General features: G+C 40.3%; 1 protein-coding gene across 3 annotated transcripts; it reads right to left on the reverse strand.

Annotated features, from left to right (window-relative positions):
* Positions 1-330: 330 nt before the first annotated feature.
* Positions 331-14,508, reverse strand: mier2 (mesoderm induction early response 1, family member 2). Of its 3 annotated transcripts, none has more exons than XM_034882157.1 (13): positions 14,278-14,508; positions 12,917-13,085; positions 11,159-11,272; positions 10,914-11,025; positions 9,911-9,990; positions 7,644-7,713; positions 7,303-7,454; positions 6,857-6,938; positions 5,933-6,027; positions 5,725-5,855; positions 4,198-4,340; positions 3,400-3,495; positions 331-2,610 (listed from the first exon to the last, which is right to left on the reverse strand). In XM_034882157.1, the coding sequence occupies exons 2-13, from the start codon at positions 12,941-12,943 to the stop codon at positions 2,159-2,161; spliced, it is 1,554 nt and encodes a 517-aa protein (XP_034738048.1). In that variant the 5' UTR covers positions 12,944-13,085; positions 14,278-14,508; the 3' UTR covers positions 331-2,158. The 3 variants fall into 3 exon arrangements, with proteins under 3 accessions (XP_034738048.1, XP_034738047.1, XP_034738049.1); XM_034882156.1 differs by having other exon boundaries at positions 3,391-3,495; XM_034882158.1 differs by lacking the exon at positions 3,400-3,495.
* Positions 14,509-15,781: the final 1,273 nt, after the last annotated feature.

The following is a 15,781-nucleotide window of genomic DNA, read 5'->3' on the forward strand; positions in this document are numbered from 1 at the left end:
AGTGATTCGGCCCCGTTTTCTGCCTATATGGTCTCGTCATGACCCCCCCAACCCCTCTCATGTAAACAAAGACCAAATGAGTGTTGATCTGAAACTGGCTTGACTTTAACAGGAATTACAAGAGCTTCCACATGTACAGACATAAATGAGGAATAAATAGGACAGACGGAAGAAAGAACTTGGGGCTTAATCCTTTCATCCGTTCTCTGTAACTTTGCCTTTACTTCTTTAGAGAGTGTGACTAACGTGCAGAAGATAATTCCACATATGTACGTTGTGTATTAATGGATTCATAAACCAATACATGACTTTGTGAAGTGACAAAAAATGTATTTAATTATTCTTAATAGGGAGAATCGTAAAGCTCATCAATCAAATAATCAACTAATATTCACTGTAATCTTTAGTATATGCTTTATTGTTCCATATATGTATTTATCATATCTATGACCTCACATCAATTCATTTAAATGCTGTGCGATGATAAAAGTGCACTGAGAATAAAGAATTTTGTCTTCCTCAAAATTCATATGACAGTTTGACAACTCTAACATGAGGGAACATGATAGTTTTGGGTCCCAGGCAAGACATATTTGAGAAACTGTAAGAGAGAATTGCCCTATGAAAATATGTTCTTAGAAATGTTAATGCATCTAGATGTGTGACATTAGTCAGTGTGTTTCACTATGTCCGGCGGCAGGGGTCGTTGAAGGAAACAGAGATGTTGGATTTGTTAAATTCACAATGCAGTTTGGATCTGTCACTCTAAAAATATCCCTAATGTACCTTTGTTCACACATTGTTCACTGATTGGACGTTACTTAGATGAATAATGACAAGCATAAGATCTGATCAATTCCACATCAGCATGATATCTGGACCCCAACATTTGTTATTACATTAGTTTTTACTCTTACACTGACAAGATTCGTCATGTTACGATAAACTTCTAATCACATAATCACATTCCTGTCTGATCCGTTTGTGAAACCTGTCCAGACTGATAGTGACTCTCATTGATTAATGATCTTGGGGATCATCAAAGTTGCAGAACTTGAGAAAAGTGTGATTGCAGTCAGTGACTTACCTATGTTTGCATTTCCATTCTACAATCACACGTTTCATTTTAGGCCTAATCTGCATGGCAAACAGCCTCCTAATGGTACAAAATATTCAACGTGATGGAAACGATCAGACATGATGACAAAGCACTGCACCTTTGTAAATATCTTTGTAATTCTTCAAATTAAAAACACACTATAAAACTTCCACAAAAGCAAAATTAAACCCTGAAAAAAAAATTGAGCTCTTTTTTTGTCCGACCATGTTCAAATCTCAACCTCAAATCTCAAAAATGTTATTTAGTTTCAGCTCTTTATATGTAAACTAAATTCTGACTCTTCTGCCACTCTTCAAGTAAAGTAGAAACTAAACCGACATGAGGAACCGAAAAGGGACAGCCAAGTACGGACTCCGTTGAGGAAATTTAAACTTAAAGTCTAAATAAAGTATTCAGTATATACTTTGAAGAGACAGAGTTTACTCTGTGGTCGGCATGGCAGCAACCATGTCAACGTGACACTCTCCAGAGACAGATCTCAAATGGCTGCAGCAGCAAAAGCGCTGATCAATATGCAGAACATACCTAGAAATAAACGTGATTGGCTCTTGCAGGAAGAAGTTTGGAGGATATCTGAGCTGCAGTTAAACTTTTTCATCCTGATAAATAAGAAGAAAGAAAAAAAGAAACAGTGGTTAACATTGTCAATCATTGATTCGTTTCAGAAAAGAATTTAAATAAAAAAAGCACTGCTAGCCACTTCTGGTTTGTTTGCCTGGTCACTGCAGCTCTCATCATCTGCACTGCACTTTCACAAGTATGTATTAATCACACCCAATCAATAGCTCTGCCATGAAAGTAGTAATACTCATCATTCCACAATGAACAGAGCGTTCAAGCGTCTCAGTTTAAAAAGCGGGTGCAGACAGGCGAGTCACCCCCAAACACACGTAGTAGGTCCATTCTTTTTCACAAAGTAAGGTAAATGCACTTTTTGTCCTGGTTTGTTCAAGCCTTGTGTAAATACCACCAATCCAAGATCTTGACACAAGGCAAACCATGAACAGTACCACTCAGTTTTGAATTCCCAGTGTCTCTTTACTGTGTGAGAGAGTGTGGATGCTGGACGGGAGAGGAGTGCAGCAGGCTGCCAAATGCTTGGAAGTGTGATGGGAGAACAGAAGAAGAGGGAGGTGAGGCAGATGGCAGACTAAACTCTACCTGCAGCCCGTGGGGGGAGCCAGTCCCACCACCTGCTGTTTCACAGTCAGGGCCCTCGGAGACAAACGGTCCACTACACATGTGCAGCTGGTAAAAACACGAGCCTGGGAGGCTATAGTTGTCATGGCAGGACGGAGGGCTCCCACCAGCCCGCTGGGAGCTCTGGAGGGAAGGCGGGGACTGGAGCTGAACTAGAGCTGAGGGACAACAACCGCCTGAGTCGGGATCCCGCAGGCCGTCCATGGGCGGGAGAGAGAAGGGACAGCCAAAGAGCTGCTGAGGACATCCGTCACCATACAAGTCTGACAGCCCCATCACCAGCTCACCATCTGGACAGATCAACAAAAAATCTGTAACTTAGTCATGTAATGTTGCTTTATATGTTCCAGAAATGCTCACATCCTGGTTGTTTTTTTGTTAAATTAGCTTTATCCAAAATCATTTCGGTGAACTAAAACTTGTGTGTACACAGTAAATACAGCTGCTTCAAAAAGTATTTATGAAACTGTAAATTATGGCATCACTGAGTTTCTCTTTAGCTATACAGACACATGCATCAAAGGGGCTCTTAAATTAACACACAAATAATCCCATTTGCGTCAGGACCTCTCTTGCCAAATGCATGGGAACAATTTATCAGATTAATCGCATACATCATGTATCATTATTTAATTTTGTTTCATTGATTTGCATTGTTTATTCCTTGTACGTGTGTGTGTTTGTGTGTGTGTGTGTGTGTAAGTTGTTGATATGCACTGCAGCTATAACAACAAACTGTAAATGTGTTCCTAGTAAATACAAGTAATTTTAATTTTAACCTAGGGTTACGGTTAAATGTTACACTTTGAACATCTGAAACGGTAAATATCAAATGTACTTGGACATTTGAAAAAATATGTACAAAAGACAGGAGGGCCAAGGTTGAATTCATCCTGAAATCATCTGTATAGATAATTAGTTGAATTTCCTAAATAGCCAAAGGAGCCTTCATGGCCTACTTAATAGTATACAATGGCCCTCTGATTAGATTATCTACCACCGGCAAGTTAATGAGACTTGTTCCCAACCACCACAGTATTCATATTCTCTCTCAAATTCGCTCGTCTTGCCTTCTTTACCTGCAGGCCCAGCCTGCTTTCTGTGGCCTGTCTGGACCGAGTTCATGGCTTTAAGTGAAATCGGGGAGTTCGCCTGCGGCGGGGACGGCTCTCCTCCTCTGGAGCACCATGTCAACAAATGTGCATGCACACACATACAGTTACAGACATGCATATGTGCACGCACAACACACAACAACACAGGACACACAAGAAGCAGGACAGAAGAAAAGAGTGGGGAAAACAAAAGAGGTGAGACATAAAAATGATTCATAACAGAAGATAATGAATATGTGATGTCAGAATAAAAAGCAAAAACCATGTTATCAAAATAAGACAATCAATAGATACAAATGAAATCCACAGAATTGAATGTTAAACACAATGAATAGCAGAAAATTATGGGATTTGAAATATGTGTCGGACATGGCATGTAAAGTAAATGGTTTAATACAGAAAGATGCACAGCTCTTCCTGATTTCAGCGTTATGTTGAAACCAAACTAAATCCTCAAAAGGCACACTGGGATTGTTTTACGACATGCTCTAATCACAAAGTGGTAGAGCTAAGTGCTCTGGGACTAGATTCCACTTCAAATGAAACTTCAAGAGTAGAAATCTTCTAACGTTTTAATGTGCTTGCTGTCCAAGCTATTCTGTCTTGCTTTAAACATGAGATAATGGGAATGATATTTCAGGGTATTACGGCTGTTACCCTTGCTTCACTAGTATTTGTGTTGGTCATCTATGAGAGAACAAATTCACTCTACCGTGGCAACTGTTTTCAGAATATAAGCCAGCACATCAGGTGTTTGATTACCTTGTTTGTCCTGGTCCAGACTGGACTGGGGAGGTAATGGGGACTCCAGCTGCCCAGTGCCCATGGAGCTCTGAGACAACAAGCCTGAGGAATTGTTGCTTCCCTCCAGCTCCCCAACCTCCCCGTCCTGGTCTACATCCTCTCTGTAGCACACAACACAACCACTGTTAGCGTTACATAATGTACTGTGCATAAACAGTGAAAAGTTATTGAGACACAATCTCAGACAAAGAGCAGAAGAATGACACTCCCTTACCCCTAATTCATGACCAGGCGCGTCTGCGCTGCGTTCGGGGTACGTAGCGTGCTCCGCGAGTAATAGCGGCCGTTCAAGCCAATGCTTAAAGGGTGCGTGAAGTGGCTCTCCGCTTAATATACGCGCCAGGTCTATTTCTACGCGGGTTCGGACAGCCAGGCAGGATGTGACACAGAAGGACTGTCCAGTCAATTTAGCAAAACACCCCCCCAAATATTGTTGCAACTATGTCTCCTTTACAACACCACGGACTACAAGGGCTTCATCTTGGGGGTGGAAAAACATAAAACCACAATACAGATTTTTTTTTAAATCCGGACAACACCAGAAAAGAGAAGGCGTGGGGGTGGCATTTAGCTCACCCAGTAGAGCGTGCGCCCCACGTAGGCTGAGGCCTTTGCAGCGGCCCGGGTTCAAAACAGAGCTGCGGTCCTTTGCCGCGTGTCATTCCACATTTCCAGTCTATCTACTGTCACTCTGAAAAAAAGGGAAAAAGCCCAAAAAATAATCTTAACAAAAAAGAAAAGAAGGCGTGGGGTTTAATTGCGGGAGTGGAAGGCACATACTATCTTAATAAACATTATTCCTAATAATAAATATTATTAATATTAAACATTATTCAGGAAAGCACGTGTAGAGTTAATAAATTGTGAGTCGGGCAGCAAGACCCTTCCGAGACGCGCTCGGCAGAAGCGGAATAAAACAGCGGCTTAGCCGGAACGCAGCCCAGACACGACAACTAGCACAGACACGATCAAAGAATTAAAAAAATTGCATAAAAAACAAACAAAACATTTTTCCAGAAACAGTGGATTTGCTACTCTGGATATTCAATATTCATAAGGGCTACTTTCCGGTAAACACGACATATACATGTTGTTTTGTAATTTGGGATTAGACCAGTAGCAGAGGTGCACTATAGATAGCGTTGACAAAGCTATAACTAATGGGAATGAATAAATAAACAGCTGTAAAAGACATCAGGTGTTACTGAAAGAGGTTCTCGGAATAGGACTGATTTAATGGGAAGTTCACATGAGAACATGCAGGAAATCCTCATTGCAGGGGCAAATAGAATACAATCATATGCTGAAACAGAGTAGATAGTATGAACTCACAGCCTAAAAGTTCTAACTTTCCATTATATATATATATATATATATATATATATATATATATACATATAGTATTTCAGCATAATGAGTAGCAGAAATAGCAAGATCTCACGTTCCTGTTTACTAATCAAGCATGTTTGTTCCAGTAGTACTCACATGCTCTCTGATTGGAGGCTGTACTTCTTGCGGCTGAGCCTGGTGGCCTGCTGGGTAAAGTACTCATGACGGTCAGACTTCTTCCACATGTAGTAATACTCCACACACTCCCCAACGGAGCGCGTTCGTACCTGTGGAGGAGGAACATGTTTTTGCTTTGAGAAAAAGCTCTCATCATCAGTCAGGAAAGACTCAACTGTGCACTCACCTTATTAGCCTGAATGAGGTGGAAGTTTTTTCCGTAAACCCGATAGCCATGCTCAAAATTCCTACACTCCTCCTCACTCCAGGCACAAAGCTCTTCTAAGGAGAGGGGAAACCACCGGAGGTATTTTAAATATTCATTTTACATTACACAACACATTCATTTTAATTAGTTGTTAGCATCCTTTTCTTTTTTAATCATTTGCTTTGTGCTGTAGATCAGGGGTCTTAAACAGGGGGTCAAGGACCCCTAGGAGGTCCTCAGAGTCAATGCTGGGGGGCCTCACAATTTTTAACAGTTTTTTCAAAATTTCAACACATTATTAGCAAATATAAATCCCCACTGATGATAGGCGTACTGTCTTACTGGTAAGGTAGTATCTAAGTACCCAAGATAGCCATCCAGATAATAAATAACTAATCCACTTTGCCACATGTATGTTTTAACATTCAAACATTACTTATGAAATCATGCCAACAATTATAAGGCTTAATAGCTTAGTAATCTATGCAAAAAGACGATACATAAAGGCTTTAGGCCGTCCTACGTGTTATTGTAGGCCCAGTTGCATACAACGTCATTTTATACGAGATATGTAATGGGGGGGTCCCTGCTCTGGCTCTCTTTTTCTCTTTTGGCTTTAAAAAACGTTGAAGACCCCTGCAGTAGATAATCACAAAGCAGGGTGTTGAATGTCCAGTTATGACTTGATAGAGCCAGATGCAGAAAAAGTAGGTGGGTTGCAGTTTTTCATTCCTCCCCATTCCATTTCAAACTACAGTGAAGGTCTTGGACTTGGACTTTCTTACAGCTGTGAGAAGTTGCTCCCAACAATGTTGTGACAAATACATAATTTCATTGACTGAACTTTAAATATGTATTACAGCAGGTTGGAAAAGGTACTGTCGGACACAGGAAGGTTCTTACCACGGAACACTTTCACATTGAAGCGTAGTCGTCTCAGTGCCTCTTCTGCATTAAAGTTGCATTTCACTAGTTCATACAGTGCCTGGGAATCAAGAAAATGGATGAGACAAAAGGGTTAGACTGTTCCAAAGAGACGTAACGGCTGCTAAATCTGATCTCTATTTTTACACTGAGTGGAAGAACTCCACATTGACCACTGACAAAGACTAACTAAACCATCATCCACTATCAACTGCATTAAATAGAGGTAGCTTAGTCAAGATGTGGTAAAATAAGACCAGTTTTTCAAGCCTTGAGACATGAGGACACGTTTTGTGACAAAAACTAAATATTAAGAAAGCAAAGATAGTGAGCAGTACTTACAGCACATGTTACTATAATCAGCCTGACAGCTGGAATACACTACTTGACAGTGTCTTTTTGAATGTAATTTAAAGGTCCCTTACCTGTTGGTTGTCTCTGACAGTGTCTCCTCGTGTTTGTGTGCATGTTGCCCCCTGTTGGCCGTGTGGGCTCTGTGCATTCAGCAAAAACTCTTCTACTTCCTGCACTGGCAGAACACCCGGCCTCCACAGTAACTGGTCCTCACTGCTGCAGTCTACAGCAACAACAAAAGGTTTAGGGTATGTGGGCAAATGTAGAGACAGAGAAAGAAGATGAGGATTTGGGAAGGGGAGGAGATAGAAAAAAAGACAGTGTAGGTAAATAGAGATGTGTTTGGCAGTGTCTTGTTTGATTACTCCAGTGGGAGCAAACCCAACAACAAAAGATCTTTTCTGTTGCTTACCTCTCTCCTGGTAGGAACATGAACTGAGTGGAGGGATTTTTGCCTGGTACATAGAGCCAACCATAATCTCCTGAGAATGAAATCAAAGACACAGTCGGTCATAGCTTGGAAATGGGTCATATAATAAAGGCTGATATTTTGTTGAAGTCTGTGCTGTACAATTAGGTTTCGATTTAGATTCTTTAGGCAGACCTGCCTACTTGAAAATACAAGGACCTGAACAGAACCACGTCTCAAGTCTAAGCTACTAGGCTACTTTTTGGTTTTGGAATCAGTCCAATTTTATCGGCACTAGTCTTTTCTCTGGCTTGGATAAATGAAAATATTATATACAAGTTCTCCATCTTTTGAAAGTCAATCATGGGGCTTTGATGGTTCTGTTGAAATCAGGTTTCAGGTCTTAGAACAGTTTGGGTTCAGTTGATCCAGCAGTGTGGTTTGTGAACTACCGTTTTGAATTTTTAAGTTTTGGCCGCCGCCATCTTGGTTTGTTGGAGCCAGGAGTGACCGATTTGTGCAGATTTAAGTCGCGCATGCGTGACTTTGTGACAAGGAGCCTGCAAGATGCTAACGAGAGACTTCTGTAACATCAACAGTAAAAATGGACCTACTTAACCAAGTTCCTTCACTGCTGGCTACAAGTTAGCATCAAACACAACAAAGGCTATCAGTTGAATGGCGTTTTGAGCTAACGTTAGCAATCAAACAATAGACAGCTAAACTGTTTTTGAAATGATTGTCATCTTCTATTATTGTTTGTAATGAGAAAAGTGTATTATTTCATGAATTTCACAAATTTCAGTTTGACACGTTATGCCCAGTGGCGGCTTGTCTTTCAAAGAGGGGAAGCTCAACTTTCCATTTATTCATAATCCTTTATAATATCCGTGAGATGGTTTCATCAAGAGCCATGGCCAGCAGTACATTTTCTTTGTCACAGCAGTTCCAGTCAGCCAGATTTGTCATCCCAGGAGAGCTCTAAATACCTGTTACGTTGACCTATCTTTTGCACTGAATCAATCTTAGGTGTTTCTCCTCGTAAGGAAGACTTTCAAATGGCTTAGCTAAAATCAGTCAAAAATATTAGCATTGTCTGTAATCGTGTGCAGTTTGCTGTCTAGCTAGTTCATCCCTAAAACAATAGCCTAACCTACTGTATGAATGAATAAATGAACAAACGATCTAACAAAATGATATTAAACCCGAAGGAGGAAACGTGGGAATTAGGTTTTGATTGCAATTTCAAATAACAAGGAATAGTTTGCAGCAGTTTGTCTTTCAACAACATTTGCAAGGTCTGCGATGGATGAGCTTGTAGCTTTGGCACCTTTTTCATCGTACAAAATCCCTGTCAATCAGTAGGATAAGGAGATGCAGCCTTTTGACAGACCCTCCAATTATCACACAAAAGCCCAGCGTCCAGGTCAGCCCACTCCTCCATTGACCCCCACAGACGCTGAGTGTCCGTGGTTGGGACATAATCGCAGCATTTATCTAATGACCGCCTAGTTTCGAAGCGCTTGAAAAAACTGTTCAAAGCAGCCCCACTGGAGTCCATGGAGGCTAGGCTTCAACAGGGAGACACTACGGGAATGTATGAGAAGGAAATCGAGTCAGCTGATTCTGAACAAACTCATCTTCGAGATGAACGTGTTCTAACTCATTTTCAGTCAAAGAAATGTTAACACAATAGTACATATTTGACCAATACGTTTTTGACATTTTATGGGAAGCTGAGCGTAAAGAAATGGCCAGTGGTTATGCTGTAAACCATTTAAATCTGAGCATGCGCAACTCACATTTGCACTCGACCAGAGCCGTCTGACTCACATTGGCTTCACGTTTATACAGTCTACGGTACAAGATGTGTGGTACAAGACCTCCACTGCCGGGGCGGCCTCTAGTTTACCCAGTAGAATGTGCGCCCCATGTAGGCTGAGTCCTTTGAGTGTTCCGGGTTCAAATCTGACTTGCGGCCCTTTGCTGCTTGTCAACCCCCCCCCCTTCTATCTACTTTCACTATAGTGTAAAAGTGAAAATTTTAAATCTTAAAAATAAATAAAAAATAACTCCAGTGCACATTGGATCAAATTAAAGACAGACCCCCCCCCCCCCCCCCCCCAACCAATTTTCTCTCCCGTAAATACATGCAAACTGCAACATACTGTAAATTATGCTTAAAGCCTCGGAATCACAATCTTGTGTATGTTTCAGCAAGACCCACTAAACTTATCATAACATGTGTATTGGAGCATTCGGTGGCTTACCTTATGCTCTTCATTGAAGGGAATAGAGGCATCGTCAGAGTCCTCATCTGATGAGGTGACTAATGTGTCTTTGTCTCTACCTGAGAGACAAAACATCAAAGGCATTCATTTTAAAAACTGTTTTTTCAATCCTCTTGATGCTGAAAAATCACAGTACCTTCAAATGGTATTTCGGAGAAATTATACTGTACATGTTCCATTTTTTAGTTTATTAACCTTTCAACAAGTAGAATATATTAGTAGAATTCTATTAAGATACAAATCTCTGAAGGGAAACCCAACCAAGACCGTAGTGGGTAGCACTGAAATGTATGGACAGCGTGGACATGTTAAAATGCTATATAACTTACTCAGTATGAAATACAGTTCAGGATAAAGCAGTGACCAGTAAAGAATCAAAGATGAACAAGGAACCTCCACTCACCTAATCTCCCCTGGATACATAAAGGAGGCAAAAGCAGCGTACCTGCCATATATTTGGTTTTCAGGATATTTTGTGGACTCAGCAACAATACTGTAACTACCAGGAGGAAGGCTGTTTGAATATGTTTAAACTTCCTCAGTTTAGAAATATTTGAGTGGCTTTGACATCATTTAGTCATATGTAGAGAGACACATAAAGTAGTACATGTTGCCATACCAGGAAGTTCCCATATCACATTATAGAGAATTAAACAAATCAAAGCTTGTGTAATCTTTTGACATCATAAACTCTGGCATGTCATGTTATTGCAATGTAGCGCCTGGCTGTAAGTGACATGCTGCAGTCTCAGCAAAGCAATGATTTTAAATTGAACAATGAGAAAATGTTCCACAAAAAAAAAAAAAAATGGCTCATTTCTTTCAGGACAGCTATACATCAGAAAACGGCCCTGGGTGTGCATGTGGGTGTTGTATTTATGAAGCTAAACCCCCCCTCCCCCCACCCATTTTCTAACTTTTCTTTTGCTGAGATAAATTGAAAAGGCACATAGTGGTGTGTAAATGTACATGTGTGGGTTACCTTGGAGGCGGCGGAGCAGATCTGAGGTGTTTGAGGTGACTGAGGGGGTGAGATCATCAGCTGACGATTCTTCGTCCTCGTCCCCAGGAAAAAGATCCTCAGTTATGTGATCCTGTACAATATAAATGGAGAGCGATGCAACAGCACTTTATAGAAAAGCACCGCAAAGAACACAGTGAACACAGAATACACTCCTTATACTTCAGGAAGTAACGTTTCTCTGTATTCTTGCCGTTGTCTCTCACCTTCTCCAGTGTCATTTCTGGCAGTCGGGCAGCAATGCGACAGGTCTCCTTCTCTGGCTCTGACACTGTGTAACCATACAGAGCCAGCAGCTCCTTCAAAGGAAGCTCACCAGCCTACATACAGGGATTTACAGATGGAGACAGCAACAGGTGGACAAAGATGAGTGTGTTACTTTCACATTTCTTGAAAATAACCTCCTACAGACATCTGTCGCCTCAATGATCTCATGGACACTCTTGGTGTTTTTTCCTCTTTTGTCCAAATACCTCCAAAGCTTTCACTTAGTTTGCAGACTCACTCTTGAACAGCCGAAACATTGCACAGAATACCTTTGCAGAGTAAAGCCCAGAACAGCTAGTTTCACATCAGTCCAAATTTGAGGAGTCGACGCAGATGCAATAATCAACAGCTGTGTTTTATATCATTTCCTAAACGTGGTTGTCAAAGGAAGTGTACTCTAATAAATGAAACTTTTAAATGTGTTATTTAGCCAAGTTTGACAAGAAAAAAGGATGTTATTTTAGTTTGCTTTGCTTTTTGTGGCCTTGGGCATAGAGCCAACCAGCTACAAGATAAATGTGGTCATAAAACATTGATTTGGTGTGACAAAAAAAAAAACATTTTGAAAACAGCAAAGAAGGCAAAGGTACAAGAGTGTCTAGATAAATGATCATAGACTTATTATTGATATCAGCTCGCTATAGCCATTCATTAGTGCGGAAAAACTTTCCATGGTAACAACGAAATCCACCAATCAGAGCCGTTGCTGTTAAGCTTAGGATGTGGTGTTGTGTATTGTGGAACTTCTCCATGACATCACTAATAAAACATGTTTTTCTTGATATCATACAGCCTTCTGGCTTCTACAGGGGCAAAACAACTTCATTTCACAATCTCATAGCTTGTGGTAAGTACACCTTGGATGGTTTAGACATTATGGCTAATATTCAAAATCCTTATGTAGAAAATGAATTGGATTTTTACCTCCAAAACCACACGGTTGAGTGCTTTCGGAAGGTCTGTAAAGCAAATCTATTATCTGTAAACCGCTGTTGCTGATTAGACCATGTTTTGTTTGCACTACTCCACCTTAGCCTTAATGGCTAAAGGCCAAAGGGAAAGACAGTGACCCTATGTGAAGTGTGGAGATGCTTCTGTGTGTGTGAGTGTGTGTGTGTGTGTGTAAGTGCAGCTCCAGTCAACAGGTTTGAGTATGGGCTCAGACAGAGCTTTGTTACTGTTATGGAGTAGATGCACCGTCAGGTGGTTTTGAAATATATACTGCAAATGGCAGTAGTGAAACTTTAGTCTGAGGGTTGCATAAAAAAACAATGCTATTTGTGTTTATTCAGAGGGCTTTATCTGTTTGTATCCAAATAATGTTCTATTTATTAAATAATTCTGCATTCATTTACATAATGTGATGAATGGTTTTGGTCCTGTGATTAAAAGATTCAGAACTGTCTTGTTTGCATAATTTTTACTTGCAAATTATGTGTATACACCTTGAAAACCTTTAAATCAATCAACTTTAACTCAATTTAAAAAGAACTTCAATAACACTCAAGTATTAAGTGCATTGGTTTAGTAATTTAAATCAAAGCATGCACTTCAATAGTAAGAATACCGTGACAATGGGTACGTAACTGCAGTAAGATGTAGTAAGGGTCTGGAGATAAATATGTTGCTGATGAGACTGTGGCTTTCATACAGCAGCTAACTATAACGTATACAGACAAATTTGAACTTGACCGTACAGCGTGGGACTCCGCTGCCATCTTCATGGGGCAAACAGACTCTCCCAAGTCCTCTAAGGCCTGTTAAGTCTTCTTCTGCTTCTCCTGCTGAGGGTCTTCATCACTGTACCTCCTCCACTCTCCACTAGCCCACAACCTCCACACTTTTCTGCAGGGGCTTTTAATCCACCTGCTGAAACACACAAACAAACACAATGTTACTTGTACGGACATTCTAGGCCATGTAAAACAGCATGGGGATGCATTTTAGCAGCACATTCCTCTGTGTGTCCATGACAAACAAAAACATATGTAGACACAAACATGGCTGATCCTGGCTCCCTACTACAGATCAGCTGACTCCTGACTTTTAAACCAACCTTTTTGACAAATGAGACATGCATCAGGGATACAAGTATCATTTAAAAAACTCCTACTGAATCAATGTGTGGCATTCAACTATAACTTTAATATAATCTCTCTAAATCGCCACAGAATAATCAGACAACACAGATTTGGTTTTGGTGTTATATAATGCCAAATTCCTCTAAAAATCAACACATAGCTAATCAAGTGGGGTGTTTTAGGGGTGTATTGTTTTCCAATAGGCCTACAGGCTTTGGGCTAAAATAATTAAGACAAAGTGGAACATATTGTTTTGATAAAGACATGCAACTTGAGACCACAAAAGAGTTTAATACAGGAGTGAAAGAAATTCGGCTACAGGACAGGGTGTAAAAGGATGAAAACAATCCCACCTAGTTCACATTGAGTCCCACCACTCTTTGAATTAGATTACACTTCTAAAGACACCATTCCTCGGCAAATACGTTTTAAAAGTACAGGGAAAACCTAAATATTAATGCTTTATGCCTCGCCCAGCCCATCGAGTGCTGTCTGTCTGACCAGGGGCGCTTTCCTGTGACTTGGTGCTGAACGTCTCTTCCTCTCCCCGGCTCACTACCAGTAGCACAAGAAGGAAATAACTAGTTCTCAATATTTCTCTCAAGAACCCCCACCAAGTCATGACATCTCTCCCAACTTTTTCACTCAATCCACTTCGTCGCCCGCCGGGGCGCACCTGAAATAGTTGAGCACCGAGCCCGCCAGGCTCCCTATTGTTTTCTACCTACTTACTATCAAGGCGGAGGGAATGGCTCTTTAAAGCTAAGAACGCGGAGAGAGGCGATACGCTGGAGAGGTTCTCCATTTCTTTCAACGCTCCCCTGTTAAAAAGCCCCCGTAGCCCTCTTTCAGCCGGCGTTCACCGGCCGGTGAAACCGTCGACACGCTTGTATACCGTTCAGCGTGACACAATACATAAATTCGGTCCAGTTTTTCTATTTTTTGAGTCATTACAGTCCTCGTTTTCGCTCACTTACCTCCGCCATTCCGTTTCTGCGCAAGCTGACTATTGCCCGGATGTTGTAGGTCTGCTCCTCTCTGTACAGCTCCGTTTGTTGCCGCAACGATTCAGCAACATACAGTGCTACAGTTAGTTAGGTACCGTAGGTATACTGATAATTTTCTAAGAAATTCGGCTATTTTTCTCTCGCTTGACAGCTGGTATATGAGAATTTCCTATAGTTACAAAAAATAAATTAATAAATAAAACCTCCCACTTTCGGTATCAATTTATAAATTCTAGGTTCTAAAAAGAAAAAAAAACTTTCAAACATGAACGTAAAACTAAAACCCATCTTAAATGCAGCCCCCATAGCATAATGTTTATTCTCTATTTTATATGCTATTAATATTATTCACCTTGTTTTCTCTTTGCATGTATGAACAACAGGTTGCCACATATTGAAGTTAAATTTAAATGTCATCTCTCAACCAGCAACATAGTCCACATGACGACTATATGCTCGTGCTGAATATGTGAATGAGGGAGGGGACAGACATGGTCAAAGCAGATAATGATATAATGTTCTTTTTTTAACCAATGCCTGCTTACACAGCTCTCAAGAGATATGAGAGGCAGAGTTAATGTAGGCCTATATGTTGACATTACTTTATGAAACCACAACAAACAAAATAGATCATGTGATAATGACATTCAGTTAATCTGTCCCATTTAGCCTCAATACAACTGAGTGTTTGATATCAATCACGCTCTTCAAGTGACAAAGCCACATAAATAAAGAAAAACACAATGTGAAAAAATTACAAATAATCTTAAAAGAGGTAGGCATTTCTTTTTAACATAGTGCTTGTAAAACACCCAAAGTCATATACTGTTATAAATGATGGCATTAGAGGTGACCCACTGTAATTCTGTTTTACTGTATAATAAACTGAAATTATTATGGATCTTCTTTCCTGGAGTTTCTTCTTCCTTGTGACAACTTGCCAAAGTTAAAGATTTAATGTTTAACATGTAGGCTATTTACATTCTAATATCTTCTTTTCACATAAAATTATCCTGTTAAAATCTTTAAAAATTACAAAAGTATCCTAAATCTATTTGAACTGCCGGACAACAAACCAAGTTCTCAAAACCTTCCTACCTTCTAATACGACCTAAAAGAGTGTTTTAAAAATTAGGGCCCCTAGCAGTGCCAGGAAATACAACCCACATGAGCGTTTTCCGCCTTAATATCTAAACCAGGGAACATAACGGCAATTTATTACACGTCATTAACGTCATGAAACGGTCACAATTTATGTTACTATTAGACACCAAAACTACAAAACTACTAGAAAAAGATTGTGGTGTGGGTTAATATCAGTAGCCCACATCTGTTCAGGTTGTTTGCATGAACCATGCCTACATAGGCCTAGCCAATGGGCCTATTATTTTTATCCCCAGTGGGGACAAAATGTATCCCCCACTAAAAGTGATCAATGCTACTTCACCACCATATAGTATATAATTATAATAAA

This window comes from Etheostoma cragini, chromosome 9, assembly GCF_013103735.1.
Source record: "Etheostoma cragini isolate CJK2018 chromosome 9, CSU_Ecrag_1.0, whole genome shotgun sequence".
Classification (NCBI taxonomy): domain Eukaryota; kingdom Metazoa; phylum Chordata; class Actinopteri; order Perciformes; family Percidae; genus Etheostoma; species Etheostoma cragini.